The sequence below is a fragment of the Eptesicus fuscus genome, chromosome 15 (assembly GCF_027574615.1).
Source record: "Eptesicus fuscus isolate TK198812 chromosome 15, DD_ASM_mEF_20220401, whole genome shotgun sequence".
In the NCBI taxonomy this organism is placed as follows: Eukaryota; Metazoa; Chordata; class Mammalia; order Chiroptera; family Vespertilionidae; genus Eptesicus; species Eptesicus fuscus.
In genome coordinates, this window is record NC_072487.1 from 54300910 (window position 1) to 54319754 (window position 18845).

The 18845-nt window shown below is 38.5% G+C and overlaps 2 protein-coding genes across 5 annotated transcripts in view; one reads left to right on the plus strand and one right to left on the minus strand.

The window, feature by feature from the left end:
• Positions 1-15445, minus strand: part of ERP44 (endoplasmic reticulum protein 44) — a 62524-nt gene extending 47079 nt beyond the window's left edge. The window contains exon 1 of one of the 4 annotated variants that reach the window (XM_008141861.3): positions 15201-15443. In XM_008141861.3, coding sequence (XP_008140083.1) covers positions 15201-15257 — 57 coding nt within the window. In that variant the 5' untranslated portion in view covers positions 15258-15443. Of the gene's footprint in view, positions 1-15200 lie in introns of all 4 variants that reach the window. The other 3 variants (XM_054727717.1, XM_028145937.2, XM_054727719.1) reach the window with 3 other exon arrangements.
• Positions 15446-15567: 122 nt separating this feature from the next.
• The window catches only part of INVS (inversin), a 126885-nt gene continuing 123607 nt past the window's right edge, over positions 15568-18845 (plus strand). Inside the window, 1 exon segment of the mRNA XM_054727480.1 lies at positions 15568-15841. The gene's annotated coding sequence lies outside the window, so the exon portion shown is untranslated.

The window sequence follows — 18845 nt, forward strand, 5'->3', positions numbered from 1 at the left end:
AAATATAGGACCATTAACTATAAAGATTACTAAGCTATAAATTATCAATATTATTGTTTAACTTACCATTACCCTGGTCAATCCCTCAGTTCCTATCAACCTTTCTGGCCTCCACTTTATTAGGTCAAAACAGTAGTTATTTAGAATTACCAAATTGAAAGGGCATTAATTTATCTAACTACTAGAGGCCCAGTGTACAGGATTCATGCATTGGTGGGGGGGCATGGCCTGCGGAGATCGGCCCGCTAGGGGAGCGCCCCTCATCCCGGTCAGCCAAGTGGCTGCAGTGGGAGCAGCCGCTCATCCGGGTCAGCCGAGGGGGTGCTCCCACTGTGGGAGCACACTGACCACCAGGGGCTAGCTCCTGCGTTGAGCTTCTGCCCCCTGGTGGTCAGTGTGCATCATAGTGACTGGTAGACCTGTCGTTCTGGTCGTTCTGCTGTTTGGTCGCTGGGCTTTTATTATATAGGATAGAATGTGATAATTCCCCCTCGTACAGCAATCTTCTTGCAGCATCACTGGCAAGATGGTCAGTTAGCTTCAAATTGAACATTTGCTATGATAGGAAGCTTACTAGATGTACCAGTTAATAATGTGGATTTTTTCCAATAAAGCTACACATATGTTGATATATATGCAATTTGATATGTATGCTATTTTGTTGTATTGACAGCAAGCTTCAAAACTTCATATGTCATATTTGCTGAAGGTATTAACATCATAGATATTTTTACACTTAAAAAATGTCGAATTTCATGCCAAAAAAAAGACCATTTGCAGTAAGTTTTAATTCATTACTTTATTTTGAAGAAAAAGTTATCATATACTTTGGAAGCTCATGGTGAACATGGTCCATCACAAGAGACTTGTGAAAGCAGGTTTAAACACTTTGAAAGTGATGATTTCGATGTGAAAGACAAAGAACGTCCAGGTCAACCGGAAAAGTTTGAAGACCAACAATTACAGGCATTATTGGATGAAGAGACGTGTCAAACTCAAAAACAACTTGCAGAAAGATTAAATGTTGCTCAGCAAACAATTTCTGGTCGTTTAAAAGCAATGGGCATGTCAAACTCAAAAACAACTTGCAGAAAGATTAAACGTTGCTCAGCAAACAATTTCTGGTCGTTTACAAGCAATGGGAAAGATTTTAAAGGAAGGAAAATAGGTGCCACATCAACTGAATAAAAGACAAATGGAAAACCGGAAAGTCATCAGTAAAATGTTGCTTCAATGGCACGAAAGTCTTTTTTGCATCGAATTGTGACTGGCAATGAAAAGTGGATTTATTTTGAGACTACCAAATGCACAAAATCATGGGTTAATCCAGGTCAACCATCAACATCAACTGCAAGGCCAAATTGCTTCAGAAAGAAGACAATGCTCTGAGTTTGGTGGGATCAGGACGGTGTGGTGTATTATGAGCTGCTAAAACCAAGTGAAACCGTTAATACTGATCGCTACCGACATCAATCAATTTGAACCACGCTTTGATCGTGAAACAACCAGAATGGGTAGAAAACACAGCAAAGTAATTTTGCTTCATGATAACGCACCGTCACACACTTCAAAACCAGTTAAAGACACTTTAACCTTTTGCACTCGGATGTCGAGTGTGACTCGACACGGTTAGCATTAGAATAAAGGAATCAAGAAAAAAGCAAGCTAGTGCAAAGGGTTAAAAGATCTTGCCTGGGAAGTATTAACCCACTGGCTATATTCAACAGATCTTGCTCCTTCAGATTACCACTTGTTCCAATTGATGGCACACGCACTTTCTGAGCAGCACTTCAAAACGTATGAAGAAGTGGAAAATTGGGTCTCTGAATGGTTTGCCTCAAAACAAGAAAAGTTCTATTGGGACAGTATCCACAAATTATCTGAAAGATGCGGGAAATGTGTAGCTAGCGATGGACATTACTTTGAATAAAGCACTTTTGATGTTTCTCTTGAAATTATCATGTTTTCTTTGATTACAAAATCTGCCTTTATTAACCAGTACACCTAGTACAGGACAAATCAATCTACTGTAAAAGCATTGCCACTGCAAAGTTTTACCTCACCAGGCTGAGCATCTACTCACCTTTCCATTCTACACATTCATCACAATCCTATCATGTACAAGAACATATCCTCCTATTCTTCCACAAGCTTATGGCAGTTTCTGGATGAGAACCTATGGGGATGGAAGTGCTGAACCATGTAGGACCTGTAGGGAGTTCAAAGGCATATTCCGTCCTTCAAGAGCTTCATGACCATCCATGAAAAATTAGCACACAAGATATATGATGCAAGTACTGTAAGGCTTATAGAAAGTAAACTACAAAAATTTAGAGAGAAGGCAGGAAAAAGGCAAAGTGCACTCTGTGGGTTAAACAGAATGGTTTCTGTGGATGAAGTCAGTCAGTAGCAAAACCTGACTATGGAAGTTCATGTAGTGCATATTGGAAGATGAAGTTGGAGCCAGATTGTTAATGAAAAAACCAAAGTCTTAGAAGAGTGAGTATAATACCCTTGAAAATCAGATACTGGGGTTGATATCTACTGTAGCAGAAAATAATAAAGGAGACTTCTCATGAAGGGAGGAGCAGAGTAATTTCAGGATTTAAGAAAGATTAGTGTTCCATACTTTTATGACAAAGAGCGCAATGGTAACATGGAAGGAAAACAAGGGCCTGGACTGGGATGGAGGAGATTTGGGGAAACTTTCCAAAGACAAACAGGTCATGATGACAAGCTAAAGGGTTAAAAGTTCAACAAGCCAAAGTCATAAACCTAAGTGACTGGTGAAACTAAAAGAGGAGTTAAGACTATTTTGGAGAAACAATTTCTTTGTAATCACTGATCTACAGCAATTTCACTATTTATATGCCTTGCCCAGTCAATGAGAAAACAGCTGACAGAGATGAGGTGCTTTCTACCAACTAGCATGAAAAATCTGGAAATTGTATTTGACCACTTTTCATATACCCAGGACTAAAGCACCAAGAAAGTAACTGAGCCCAAGGCACTAAAGTGCTAACAGGCCCTCAATCTTCTCCAATCTTTAGAGAGGCAACAGTTAAAGCTGTGAGTTAAAATGACTGGATGACAAGATGTGATGGAAAAGGAAGAAGCTGTTAGTACATTAGAGAATATCCACATTTACCTCCTTACTGTTTTCTGTCTCTTAAATGTAGGCCTTTTTCCTTCCCCCAACCAGTGAGGAACAGAGAAAGAAACAGAGAAACAGAGAGAACAAACTACAGGCGCATAAAGAAGCAGGAAGAACAGCATTTCAAAAAGAAATGCAGAAAAGTATGAAATGCTATAAAGATTATGAGCAGACGACTTACCAAAGGATAGTATAATTCACAATTAGGTAGCTACTATTACCTGGGGAGCACAATCATCATTTTTAAAAAGTTCAATCATGTTGGTAGCCTCCAGTAAGGCAGACACCAACTTCTTTAATTACAAACTTTCAATCTAAAAGTTTCCATGCATGCTAATCAAACAGAACCACATAGTCTTTGCCAACAAGAGATGAACTTAGTCATCCCATGTATGATGTGTCCTTCTGTACCTATGAACTAGAACATTAGCAAACATTTCAGAACCTAAACATAATGAAAATGCTTCTTTATGTTTTTGAATGACTTCCAGAAAAACAAAAAAGGTTACACTCACACTCCATTTGGCTTGTATGAGTAGTACTGACTTTAAGTACCATTTAAAAAATTTACCGATATGAATTACCCCAGCCCTGACAATGGGTTAATAAACTTTGATAATACAAATATCCTGTACTTCTCTTAGAAGAAAATATGCCCTGAAGACACTCTTGTTCCCTCCTGAAACCATTTAAACAGCCTGAATAAAAAGTGCATTATAAGCCTTTAAGAAAGTATCTTCTGCCGAAACCAGTTTGGCTCAGTGGATAGAGCGTCAGCCTGCGGACTCAAGGGTCCCAGGTTCGATTCTGGTCATGGGCATGTACCTTGGTTGCAGGGGCACATCCCCAGTAGGGGGTGTACAGGAAGCAACTGATCCATGTTTCTCTCTCATCGATGTTTCTAACTCTCTATCCCTCTCCCTTCCTCTCTGTAAAAAGTCAATAAAAATATTTTAAAAAAAAGAAAGTATCTTCTATCTCATCTTTACAATATTCAGGTATATTTATTAACTTAGTACCGTAAGCCTCCACTTAACGTTGTTCTGTGATTTTAAGGGAAACAAGATATAACAAACCAATTTTATCATAAGCTAATTGATATAAACAAGAGTTAAGTTCCTACAGCATCTCATCAACTTTATAACAAAACAACATTGAACAAAATAAAATTATTCAAAAGCTTGCTGTACTTCAAAGCATTGTAATATTCCAAAAGAAGCGATAGATTCTTCAAAAATCATGTCATGTGGAAATATAGACAAGCTCTTTGCTAATTTCCTAATATCACAATTCATTTTGCATTAGAAGTCACAGCTATAGATGATCAAGGGAAGTTACTACTACAGTACAAAGCAGTATTCCCCAAATAAAGGAAGCTAAAAAAGACCACTAAGGCATCAAACACAACAGCCTTGCGCATAGTTAACTACTTCAGTCGTGCCTAGCCAGGTGGTTTCTCTTGCCTCATGAGGGTCAAATGAGAAAGAAAAGACTGAAAATCTGATTATTTTGCTACAGAATATTAGGCACTTCTCAGATTTAAAAGCTATTTCTTGAGGGCTCATCTTTTTATATACCTTAAACCACTCTTTTGGTCAAGTGTATATCAAGGAAACCTTTATAACTTAGCATTATGGACTGGAAAACACAATGTAACCTTCTTTTCTAACCCAGTAGCCATCTTCCCAATGGAAGGGATCTGTAAATGTATTCAAGACATTAGAAAAGCAAAATCATACAGTAGCATTTTCCTGATCTAAGTTGAAATACCCATCATGATCTGTCTTTATATACCAACAGGTTCTTACCAAATACCTTCATCACAGTATCTAAATTAAAGAGAATTTGTCATAGCCTCAGTTTCCATCAAATTAATAAACAGTAATTTAGCTTAATGGCCAAAACTTACTAAAGTAGTAAATATTATACATACTATGTGTAAATAACTTTACACTCTACTGAAAGCAATATTTAAGGTATAGTTTGGTATATGTAAGTTAGGCTTATAGGGGCAAATGAAACCATATAACCAGCAATTTAAAACCTTCCACACTTACAGAAATAGTATTTTTATTTTTGCATCTTTTCATTGACCAAAAATCTGCTGTGATAATCTTCTCTTCCCTTATAAATTCAACTAAAGACTTACTTTTTAAAAAATTGTCATCATTTTTTCAAATCTCGTCAATTACAACAGTCAAAGATATATTTTTGAATGATTTTGAGTGTACAAAGTAATAGAAATGATATTTTTCTATGTGGAGCAAATGATACCTTTCAAAGAGTAAAGCATAAAGCATGTTTCACCACTTCATTTATACCACTTACAGGAATTTATTTGCTTTTGTATTAACAGCAGACATGCATATCAAGTTAGTTATTTCTATCAATCATAGTTATTTTTGTCACTATTTTAATAAAACTATGTAATAACTTACAGGGGAAAGAGACAAGTTAATAAGCACTTTAAGAAACCACTAATATTTACAATCAGACTTTTAAAATAGAAGTTCTCGTCCATTTACCCATTTCAGAAGGTCAAAAAAAAAAAATAGTAAAAGCACAGAAAGATGGCCAGCACAAGCACTATTCTCCTCCAAGATACTTTCTCCATTTCATAATGATGACTTCATCAGTTTGACAAGGTTTCCTTCTCAATTCATTACTTTACAAAACAAAAATATGTCCTATATGCCAGGTGATGCAAAGTACTTTATACATACCTTAACCTTACAACCTTGCAGAATTATCCTCACTTTTAAAATAGAAAATTTGAGGGTCAGAAAGATAAGGAAATTTGCTTAATATCACATAGCTAAAGCCAGGAATGAAGTAGGCCTTTCTAGCTTTGATGTCAATCTACAGTCTAGTATTGTCAGTTATCCTGGAAATCTAGAACTATTTCATAATGCACCAACTCTCCCTGAAAGGAATACACATTGCATACCTAGGCTTGCAGTGGAAGAATCCAAGTAATAAGCATGTTTTAAGCATGCAACAATATTCTAATGTAACAACTTATATTTACTGTTCATAAGCACATATATTATCTTTTATATTTTCACAGCAACTCTGAAGCTGAAGCAGGAACTATATTATTCCTACTTTATAAATAAGGGAAATGAAACTTTGCAATGTCTGACATATGATAAGTGCAAATATTTGTTAAATGATAAGACTCAAATAGGCTAAGTGACTTCTCCAAACAAGTGTCTACACAGGGTTCATCATTACATAATAAATATAAGTACAAAATTAAGTACAGCTATAAAACAGAACTAGGCAGATAACTTATTCACTCAGTAGTCACATGATTAGGCTGTTTTTATGACAGTGCAATTATGAGCATTAGAAAACCACAGAGGCTGGACACTAGTCATGCCAGTTCATCATTTCAGCTCACCCAATTTCAATATCACTGGATGGACAATTTGAAAATTACAAAAAAGAGAAACGATTCATTCATTCACTCACTCACTGTCCCTCATCTAAACATTTTTTGAACACCTAATATGTGGCAGAAACCAGAAAAGTTTACTACAATGTGCCATGGACACATTCACAAAGAGTCTCATTTTGTCTTCCCAGAACTCTGCAGAAGAGGTCTTTATCCCCATTTGATAGGTGAGAAAATGGAAGCTCAGAAAGGTTAAATAACTTTTTAAGTTTAGTGGTCAAATTAGGTGTCATTTTCAAGTTATATGGGTACAAGCACGTGTACACGCATTGGCATCTTTTGCTTCTATAATCCAGGTCACCAATGGTCTACTACTCTATACCAGGATCAAACAAGAGCAAGAGCCCAATCCTACCTTGCTCAAAATGTACATGTTACTGTTAAAAGTCCTTTCAAATATACATAGAAAAAAACAGAAGGACATACGGTTGACCCTTGAACAACACAGGTTTGAACTGCATGGGTACACTTATACATACATGGTTGTTGTTGTGTTCAATAAATACATATAATCCTGTAAATGTATTTTCTTTTTCTGATTTTTATTAACATTTTTTCTCTAGCTTGCTTTAATGTAAAAATTCAGTACATAATACAAATAATGTGTTAATCAACTGTTTATATTATTGGTAAGGCTTCTTGGTCAATAGTAGGCTATTAGTTAAGGTTTTGGGGAGTCAAAAGTTATACAAAGATCTTCAACAGTGTGTGTGTGTCAGGGGGGAAGGGTCAGTGATCCTTATCCCCACATTGCTCATGGGTCAACTATACATTAAAATGTTATCACTGGTGCAAAGTCTATGAGAAAAAATGCAGTATAGTTTTTATAGCTCTAAAGTGAAATTAAGGTCTCTGAAACTGTTTGTTCAAAGATTAAGCAAAGAGCCAAGTATTTTGCAATACTGTGATACTTTTGTTAATTGTAAGCAGATCATAAGACTAAGAGAATTAGTATCTACTCTTATAGTAAAAATGGGTACTAGAAAGTTTGATGAATGAGTCAATTTAAGTAGATGTTTTCTAAGAAATTACTTTGACTACAAAAAAAAATAGATCTTCTTTATTCTCTTAGCTCTTTCAGAATGTGAAGTCATTACAGAAGTGTGAACTTGTCACCAGCTAGCAGAGATTTTACTGCAGTTGGGCCAGAAATCAAAAGAATTTAGAATGTCTAAATTTCTTCTCTCAGGATAACTCTAAATCACACTTCACTTGAAACTGTTCTTTCTGCAGAGATAGACTTCATTGCTGTGTGAGTAACTTTTTAAAAGTTGAATTTTCCAAAAACTCCAAACACAACAGAACCGTAAAATATCAGGCATTTAACTATGAGAGTATCTTGTTCCAAGTACCAAGAAATTTTAACTGTTTAAAACTTATTCATGAGCTCTACTCCATCACTAAATCATACTTTAGAGTTGGCTTAAATTTCTTAGCAAGCTGCTTTAAATATTAAATATTAGTCTATCTTCATGAGCTCATATAACTTCTAGCCATTTATTTTAAAGTAGGCAGTAAGAGATGCACATTCACTAATTAGAAGATTAGCTCCTGGAAAAAGGTATCCTTCTGATACCTGAGAAAAACAAAACAGACCAACAGGCGATCTTTTTACTGGTAATTTCCCCATTAAAATGTAGGTATGTTCTTAGTCAATAAAAATTCCTCTTTCCCAGCTGGCATGGCTCAGTGGTTGAGCATAGACCTAAGAACCAGGAGGTCACAGTTCAATTCCCAGTCAGGACATATGCCTGGGTTGCGGGCTCGATCCCCAGTGTGGGGTGCACAAGAGGCAGCTGATCAATGATTCTCTCTCATCACTGATGTTTCTATCACTCTCCCTCTCTCTTACTCTGAAAGCAATAAAAATACATATTTTTTAAAATAATAAAGTAAAATAAAATTTCCTCTAAAGCAACAATGTTCAATCTTTTCATCTCCTGGCACTCATAAACTAATTACTAAAATTCTGCAGCACACCAAAAATATATATATTTTGTTGGTTTGACAAAAAAAAAAAAAAAAAAGGGTATAATTTTGATTTATTCACACCAGATGGCTATTGTTGTATTGGCTGTAGTCAGTTTTTTTATTTTACAATCTAAGGCGGAAAATGTCAGTGTCCCTAACTAGTCAGATAGGTTTTGCATGTTTTAAAAATCCTTGTGGCATGCCCTGGCCAAGTGGCTCATTTGGTTGGATTGTCATTCCATACACCAAAAGGTTGTGGGTTCGATTCACAATCAGGATATATACCCTGTTTGCAGGTTTGATTCCTGGGTCAGAGCAAGTATGGGAGGCAACAGATCAATGTTTCTCATCAATGTTTCTCTCTCCCTCTCAAAAAAAAAAAAAAAAAATCAATGGAAAATATCCTTGGGTGAAGTTTTTTAAAAGATTCTTGTGACACCCCAGTTGAAAAATCACTACTCTATCATTTCTAAAGATGTCGCCTCAAAGGGGATTTACCACAGAGACAATTGCAGCCTCTTAAATCAGAAAGCCCAAAACAGTCTATTCAATTTTTCTCAATTTTTAGTTGAAAAAACTAAGGTCTCAAGAAGGAAAGTGACTTGCCCTTTTAGAAGAATCAATACTAACACTCAAACTTTTATTTTCTAATTTTAACTAGTATTCTCTGGTGCTTCCATAAATTTGCTACAGCCAATCAAAAGGCAAATCTGTGCTCACTGATAAGATCTGCGGACATTCTCCTGGTGATTGCCCTTGGACAGACAAGATCTATGTTCAAGTTTTGAAACACTACTTGAGGCATTTTCCTCATTGTTTAACCTCAACTTGACTTTCTTTCTGAGACAGAGGAAAGTGAAGCTCTCCTTACGCAACAGCACTTTCTGCAATGATAGAAATGTTCCGTAATCTGTATTGATATATATAGTAGCCACTAGCTACATGACTATTGAGCACTTGAAATGTGGTTACTGTAACTGAGGAATGGAATTTTATATTTTCCTTTATTTTAATAAATTTAAATTTACAGCACAACTCTAATGTCAGTCATTGTAACTGAATGGTTTTTATATCCCTTCCTGACTACTGAACTGAGCAAGATACTGATGGTAGAGTCCCACAAAAATAAAAAGGGCCCCAATTACTTTTACCAGGGTCAAAAATTCTTGATTCCTAAAGACCTTTTTCTAAAAAAGTTCTTAAATCCAATTACCAAAAGTCCCACAAATGGATTCTGATCATCTTAAGGAAAAAGAACTGGCACTCGGCTATTCTCCCAACGGTTTTCCTTAGCTCATATACTACTGGAATGCTTTTCTGAGATGATTTCTTCCTTATTTTCATTGCTTTTATCTATTATATTAATAATGTTCATGTCTACAAATTCAGCTGACTAAAAGTTAGACACATTAAAATATAATGCTCAAGGTTCTTCTTAATGAGAAAAATCACAGGGCTGGAAAAATCAGAGCTCTTAAGAACATCACCAATAGAATAAAAGCAGTTAGAATTTGAGTGTAATCTCCTCAAAGACAAAACCAAGACCTGAGATCTACAGTATTACATAAGACACTTCTGCAAAGTAGCATTTTTCCCTCCTTTTTTTTTTTTTTTTTATGAAAAACTTTGTTCTGCATCAAGGTGTCTGGAAAATGAAGCTGCATTTGGGCACATTACAAATGAATGATCCATATGCGGTGAGTGCAAACTCAGTCACAGAGTTATCCCTCCTCTCTTGAATGGAGTAATTGGAATGCTGTGAGAATCCATTAAAGACCACGATCTTTATTTTGGCTAAGAAAATAATAATCTGTCCTCATGGAAATTAGCCAAGGGGTTTGCAAGCCTCTTCAGGGCCAATTCTAACATCTGGCCATGTCAGCAAGCCAGACAGCAAGACTTCTTTAAAAAGCAAAACAAAACAGGTACTCGTGTTAAAGATTTATTAAGTTATTAAACTTTTTTTATTCATTCCATTCAGGACTGAAAATTAACCAATTTTACCTTTCAAGGTCCTACTCTTATCTTTTTTGAAGACTTCTATTCTCCCACTGACAAATAAGTAATGCCTCTTTCAAACATCTACAGCTGTCCTCTATAATGGGTATATATGGGTCAGCTAGGTACGTTGTTAAACTGAAGATTCTGACTCGGTAGGCCTGGTGTAAGGATGCTAGCAGCAGCTCTCAGGTGATGCAGATGCCTGGGTTCACAACCACACTTGTATGTAGCAAGATCTATAACCCACTTCTACAAGTCCATTAGAGCACCTACCACTTCCCTTTTGGAATTCTAATTATTGACATACACATCTTCTCTACCCCACCAAATTATAAATTTCTTGGAAGCATGATATGAATATCAAATATATTTTTCTTTCATAGAAAATAGCAAACAGGCATTCAAATGACAAGAGGAAAGTAAAAATAACAATGAAATAAAGTTCCTGCAGCCTAGGGCACAGAAAACGCCTCTCTATGGAATGAAAGGTAGACTAAAGATCAATAAAAGCTGTGAAAAGTCCAACTATTTTTAATCACTTACTTGGTTAGATGAAATGGAGCACAGCAATTGCCAATATCAGGAGAGCTGTGACCAAAACATGCTTTTCTTTACACTGAATAACAGAGTGAGGGGGCACAGACCTGCAACATGTTGAAAAGCTAGCAGACTCTTTTTTTTTTTTTTGAGGAATTACCCAGTCAAATAGTAACTCCATTAATTAGGGGAGTTAGAGAAATTTCCTTTTTAAAAAACAAGATAGACGACACAAAGAATCACTGAATCATCAAATTCAATGTGCTTACAAAAAAGTTAGGTAGGTGATTTATCCTAGATTAGTTACTGTATTAAGTATATGGAAGACTTGGAACTTGTGTATAGATGCCCAAACATCTAGTTCAGGATTTTTTGTACTATGCTACCTCTTGAACGGACACTAAATGAACAAAGTAATGACACTTTCCATTGTCCTCAAACTGTATCTTGTGAATTATTCTGACTTACTATTCTATTCTGAATTACCCGAGGAAGTAAAAATAAACATTATTTTTTAAAAAGGGGACAAATAACGTGAACACGTACATTACATACACATGGAGAAATATAAATGGTTAATAAGTATGAAAAAATATTCAACTTTGGTGGTAATCAAATAAATGTAAATTTTAAGTCAGATACCATTTTTGGACTACAAAATTGGCACATATGACAAAAACACCTACTGATTGTTTAGTGTGAGGAAGTAAGACTACACATACACCATTGGTAGAAATACACATTGGTAGCCTTTTAAGTAGAGCAATTTGGTACAATATATCAGAAATCCTAAATAACTGACATACCATAGGATCCAAGAAATGTAATTCTAGAAAAGTTAGCTGAGGATATATTTGAAGATTTGCAGTAAATATCATTGTGTGTATCTTTTGTACATTTTTTATAATTTTGTATTTATGCCCAGGGAAAAATGATCACAATGAGTTTTGTGGGTTTTTTAAAAATATATTTTATTGATTTTAGAGAGGAAGGGAGAGGGAGAGAGAGATAGGAACATCGATGATGAGAAAGAATCATTGATTGGCTGCGTCCTGCACGCCCCCTCCTGGGATCAAGCCCGCAACCCAGTCATGTGCCCTTGGCCGGAATCAAACCTGGGACCCTTCAGTCCGAAGGCCGAAGCTCTATCCACTGAGCCAAATCAGCTAGGGACACAATGAACGTTTTAGGCACAGAGTGATATTCCAAAATGCCTTTGAGATCAGGGGAAACCACTTCCCTACAGAAGTTTAGGATTATATGTTTCAGTTGTTATTTTATGAACACCACTAAGTATGGATAGATCTAGTCCTTTAGGGCTGAGGTATAGTTTGCCTGAAAAAAATTATTGTTGTAAGAGAATATGTGGCTTTTTAGAACTGGCTACTTAAGGAAAAAATGATGACCTCAGCTAGGTGGAAACTTGAATACTCAATGGCTGTACATGAGAGGGAATAAACACTCTGACAGAAGTGAGGGAGGAGGAATAAAATACCTTGGGAAAGATAAAGGACATATTTTCAAACAGGTACTGAGTAAGCAAGATCCATCACTGAGACATAATTTCCAGTTAGATAAATAACTCATTATGACTAGACAGATGTTTTACAAATATTTGCTAACTGGTATATATTGCTAAAACAAAACACTGTGTTTAAACTGAATCTAGCATGACTTGTAATTCTGGTTTATTAAACTTTATTTTCCAGCCCATTAATCTTACAGGTATTTTCTAAAATGATTTCTAAGTTTCTATTTCTCTACATTTACTTAGGTAAATATGCAAAATGTTAACTAGATTTTAGAATTACCAGGAAAAAAAAATTCCTTCTGCCGAAACCGGTTTGGCTCAGTGGATAGAGCGTCGGCCTGCGGACTGAAAGGTCCCAGGGTTCGATTCTGGTCAAGGGCATGTACCTTGGTTGCGGGCACAACCCCAGTAGGGGATGTGCAGGAGGCAGCTGATCAATGTTTCTCTCTCATCGATGTTTCTGGCTCTCTATCTCTCTCCCTTCCTCTGTAAAAAATCAATAAAATATATATTTTTTTAAAAATTCCTTCTTTTATCTTTAACTGGACTTGTAGGTTTTCTATAAAAAGCATGAATTATTTCAAAACAAATTCCTGCTCCTTCTTAAACTTAGCTCTCCAATCAAACATACCATTTCAAAAAAGTATATCTGATACAGCTTTCTATTCAGTGTCAACTTTTCTTTCCACTATTTTATGATTTTTTTTTCCCTTTGCTTTTTTTTTTGGTAACCAAAAAGTGATTTCTGGTAGACAACTCATATTTCAGGCCATTATATGGATATAAAAAATAACATTATCTAGTATCCTTAAAGAGAGACTGGTCTCTAATAACAATGAGAAGGAAAAGAGAATCAGTGTATAATGAAATTACCAAAAATCAACTTTATACAGAATATTTTCCTATATACAGAAATCACTCATTGCTGTATAAGTGGCAATAAGACACTTTATCATTTAATACTAACACATTTATATAGTTTTTAGTTCTCAAAAGTATTTTCACAGCCAGCCCCTTTAGTTTTTATGGTGCTCTTCCACTGAAAAGGTTCAAGCTAATACTGTATATGGTTTTCATGTAAGACTTGTAAATCACAGAGTTAAGTGCGAAGAAGGGGAGAGGGAGGAAGGGAGAGAAACTATTTTAAACACAAATATTAAAAATTTAATGTACTATGGTGAAATAAGCACTGTAAGTCAAGAGACCTGATTGAAGTCTCAGTTCTCCTGATAACCATGACTTCCTGAGTGACTTAATCATGTTTTTTAAATTGTAAAGAAAGTGATTTTTGACTTAATGTCTATCTTAAATTTGGTGTTGAAAAAATCCACAATTGCCCAGCCGGCATGGCTTAGTAGTTGAGCGTCGACCTATGAACCAGGAGGTTGCAGTTCAACTCGGGTCAGGGCCCGGGTTGCAGGCTCGGTGCAGGAGGCAGCTGATCAATAATTCTTTCTCATCATTGATGTTTCTGTCTCTTTCTTTCTTTCTCTCTCTCTCTTTCTCTCTCTCTCTTCTCTCTTCTCTCTCTCTCTCTCTCTCTCTCTCTCTCTCTCTCTCTCCCCTCCCTTCCTCTCTGAAATAAATAAAATTATATTTTTAAAAAATTTTGCAACTAAAGTTTTTTCAAATATTATATAACAGCGCAATTAAAGGTATGTCATTTTTTTTCCATAGGGAGTTAGTCCTTCACTTTTGTCTCAATTTGACCTGCAGCATGGATGGATTACTTAGGTTGCACACTCAAAGATGTACTTGGGAGGAAAAGGGACTGAGGAAAGATTCCTTTATAAGATGGGATGGAGCTGAGCAGGGGAAGAAGTTAAGGAATGAGTACATATGTATGCAAAAAAAAAAAAATGTGATCATTCGCAAATCAGAAGCACTAAAGAACAACTCCGCTTAAATTTGGGAGAGGGGCTGTAACAAAAATTGAGGGAGGTCTTGGGCCCAGGGTCTTCAAGTAATTTCAGCCTCCAACCTTTATTCCCCACTGGACACCACACCAGTCTCCAGTTCCGGGTTCCCAACCAATCATATCAAGCCACAACAGAGAGCACTGCCAACCCGGGCACCGGTTCAGGACTCCAGAGTGAGATTCACACGACCCCAGCAACTGTCGGCCTCACCCTTTCCAAAAGGAGGTGATGAGAAGGAACAGTATAGGTCTATCCCCCGTCCTTTTCGATCCGGGCTACCACCAGGTCCAGGAGCCCTCGAGACCGAGACAACCTCCATTCTCCGGGCACAGGAGGAGCGCCCGGCTGCGACCCTCCCACGTATCCTTTCCCCGGGGCGAACCCTCCCGTTTATGGGTCCCAAGCGCCGGCCACGGCTTCTCGGGCCTCGGGGACTCCGGGCCTGAAAAGTGGACAGACGAGGACAGACGAATGCGGAGAGTGAAGGCGGCAGCGGAGGGTGTACTCCTCGCCACCGAAGGAAAAAAAAAATAGGAAAGCAGGGGTAGGGGCCGAGGTGCTCCCCCTCGGCGACGGCCTCCCGCCGTCCGCGCGTCAGTCGAAGGGTCTGTCATTCCTTCCCTCACTCACCAGGAGCAGCAGGGAGCATCTCAAGTCGGGGAAGGCTGGGAAGACGGCAGGATTCATGGTAACGCTGGGATCCGCGGCAGAGACAGGCGTTGGCCGCTGGGACTGGGTAAAGGTTGGGTTGGGTTAGGAAAGGGATGGGCTCCGGGGGCCGGCGGCAGCGGAGGAATCTCCCGGCAGCGACACCCCGTCCTCTCGACCCGGAGCTCCCGCGGCGAACACCCGGGACAACTTCCAGAGAGGCCTCTCAACCCTCACTTCCGGGTCCCGCCCACCTCGGAGCACGTCGGGAAACGTAGTCCTTGGCTACTTCCGCAGAGCACGTCATCGCGCAGCCAGAACTCCTTTCCCATCAGGCTCTCAGCCCAGGTCTATTGGGTTCTCTGCGCGCGAGGCCCTGTGGGATAGAAAGGGCGGAGAGCAGCAGAACCCTGTGTTTTCGGAAGGATGGGAACTACACTTCCCAAAAGGTTCTGCGGTCCAGAGTCAGCGGCCTTCAGAGGGACCCCGTTAGTGTTAGCGCAGTGGGGGATCTGCCCCGGCCGGATGTAGGTACGGTCTTGGCTCCTGGCGGGTGGGGCGGCCCAGTGGGGGTCGTGCCTCCTGGAGCCGCCCCCGGGACGCGAGTCCTGGCGGAGGCGAGGGTGAGTAGTAGGGTGCCTGGTTGGGAAAGCTCCAATCGCACCGCCTTGGCCCCTGCCTGAGACTCATGGTCCTCCTGGCCTGGCCTGTGGCCTGAGCCTCCATCCTTGGCCTCCCCGCCTGCTGCCTCTGCTTTCCGCGCTAATTCCTGCTAAGTCGGAGCCACTTCTGGGGGCCTCAGTTGAATAAGTAAACGACGCATCCCTAATTGTCTCTTTGGGCTCGTAAAAGGAGTAGATGTGGGATAGCATGGGAAAGCACGTTGTAAACAGAAGCTCAAGCGTGAGAGTGCTGCTAACGCGCATGATCGATCACTCCCCACAAGACAATTAACGAAGTTCATTAGCCAGTTGAGGATCTTAACCTGGCCTCTGCTCTCCAGTCTCATCCACAAACACCCAGCCGGGTCACCTGCCCCAAATGGTAGCCAATCAATCACGACTTAAGTACCTGGATGCATTCTTCTTTATTGTGGTTCTCCCTATGCCTTGCCTTTGCTCCAGCTTTCCTGCTGCCTGGAATGGCCTTAACCTCTTTTCTATTTGGAATTTCATCTAAAAATGTCACAGCCTCTGAGAACTTCCCACGCAGCCAACCCTTTAGTCCTAATCAGAATTACTCTTCCTTGCTTGTGACTACAGCACCACTAGTTTTGTACAGTTATAAATTATTAGACCATTTATTACACTGGCTTGTTTTACAATTAGTAGTGATGACGATGCCTTTGCATTTTATAATTAACAAAGTGGTTTTGATTTTCACCTATAAGTATGATTACAAAAAACAGCGCTAAAGTAATACATTTGAGCCAAAAAGACAAGCAAAAACAAAAACAAAAAACCTAGGAAATCACTTTCCCAAGGTGACAAAATTAGATAGTGGCAGAATCAAGACTTATAGTTAAGTGTCCTGTCTAGTAAAACTCTGAACACTTAGAATCTAAAATGACACGTATTAGAGTTCAGAACAATACCTAGCACATAGTTGGTACTCCTAACGTAAAAACATTCAAACCTGTAAAGAATTTTTGTGAGTTTATTTGAGCCAAACTGACATCAATTGCCGGGAAGCAAAATCTCAACAGATTGGGATAATGCTCCGGAGAATGGCTGTTTTTTGTTTTGTTTTGTTTTGACCTTGTTTTTATAAATTACCATCAAAGGGGAAGACGTAAGTGGGTTACATGAAATCCATTGGTGATAGATTAGGGAGGTGGGAGAAAGCAAATGGGGTGGGGAAACCTCTGAGATTGGATAAAAAGTGAAATGATGCACATATGCTTTTTTTACATAGATGGATACAGGATAGTTAACATAGTTAACAGTTGACAATTAATATGATAACAATAAACAATGAGGGAATTTGTGGTTTCCAGCCCTGGTGCCATTTATTGTGCCCTGAGGGGTCCTGAAAAAAAGGGAAGTTACAAGTTACCCAGACATTTCACAGGTATGTTATCTTAGATGCAAAAAGATAATAGGCTCAGTAAAGATCGACATTGATTTTTGTCAGGGAAAATACTGGCCTAGGACATGACTACCCACTAAAAACTGCTTCCAGTTAAATATTTAATTTCAGACCATCCTTTGTGGTACTTTAGGTCTTTGAGTTTGCACAACCGCCATGCACATGGCCTTCCCTGAACTAGTCAGGTTAGCATGTGGCCTTTTTTTTTTTTTCCCATCCATAGTACTTGTTGAGCGAATCAACGTGGTCTCCCTTTTCCATTTTCATATTTTATAGGAAGTCTGAGAGCTGAGGTAGCCAAAGGGCTGCTTATTACTAATGGAATAGAGCCTACAGCCCTAGTGCAATTATTCCTCTGCTGTGTTTCTACCTCCACCCCTGTTTTGTAGCTTCTCTCAAGGCACTTTAATATAGCCTGCATATGACAGTGGTTTTTCTGACACGACAGACATGCTCAGACATGACAAGTGTCTCACAACGCCCATGAAAATAAAGACACAAAGAGCTGACCTTTATCCAAAATTAAGAAAACACTTCCATTCTAAGGCAGCATCTGAACCAAAAATCCCTGTCGGTAACAACACAAGTACCAGCTCATCAGTAGTGATCACTTATCTTACAAAACTCTCAGATTCTCGGGAGTCACAAAGATTGGAGTGATGCTCCTTGGTAAAATCAAAAGAGGGCCTTGCCTACCCTTACAGAAGCTACTAACGAGCTCATTAACAGCTGCTCTCTTTAAATAGCTGCATGTGTGCTCCAGTGAGCCTGAACCCCATGACTCCCTGGGTTTCTGACAGTTTTTAACCTCTCTGCTCCATTTAGGCATTCAGCTTTGATGGAACATGTTTAGGAAGGAAGTTTAAGTTCATTGATGCAGCTACCCCCTCTTCCTTTCCCATCAGGTGCTTGAATTCTTGCTGCATTTCTGACATAATCCAGCCTCTGCTTAAACAATCATGATAGAGAACTCACTATTTTCCTAAGCATAGAGTGCATTTCTAGATAGTGCTAGCAACCATATCAGACTACTAATCAGAACAAAAATTTCCTTAATGAAACATGGTTAATTCTAATGATGTGGTGTTCCAAGTAAGATCTTAAGGTCAGGGTCTCAAGCTAGGTGTATTTCCCTGGTGGGCACAAGGAAACAACAAATAAAAATTTTAAATTCTGCCTTAAAAAAATTCTGTCTTTTATCTGCATGAAAAAAAGAACTAGGTTTTAATTTAGCACTCAAATCTCGTTAATTCTGACCTAACAAGTTCACATCATACCTATTTTGTGGCTTGGCCATTACCTTTATTCCCAATATCAATTCTAATGTTTAATATTATGTGGAGTTAAATTACTTATATTAACTTAAAAATCAATGTGGTTTTGGGGCACTGTGCCTAATGTTAAATATCGAGTCTCCCCCCCCCCCCATTTTTTTCCCCCAGGATAGCCCCTGAGAAGGGTTTTAGGAGCATCTAATCCCTTCATATTAAAGAGGAGCAACTTGCACAAAGGGTCACCCAATTTGCCACATTATGGCAA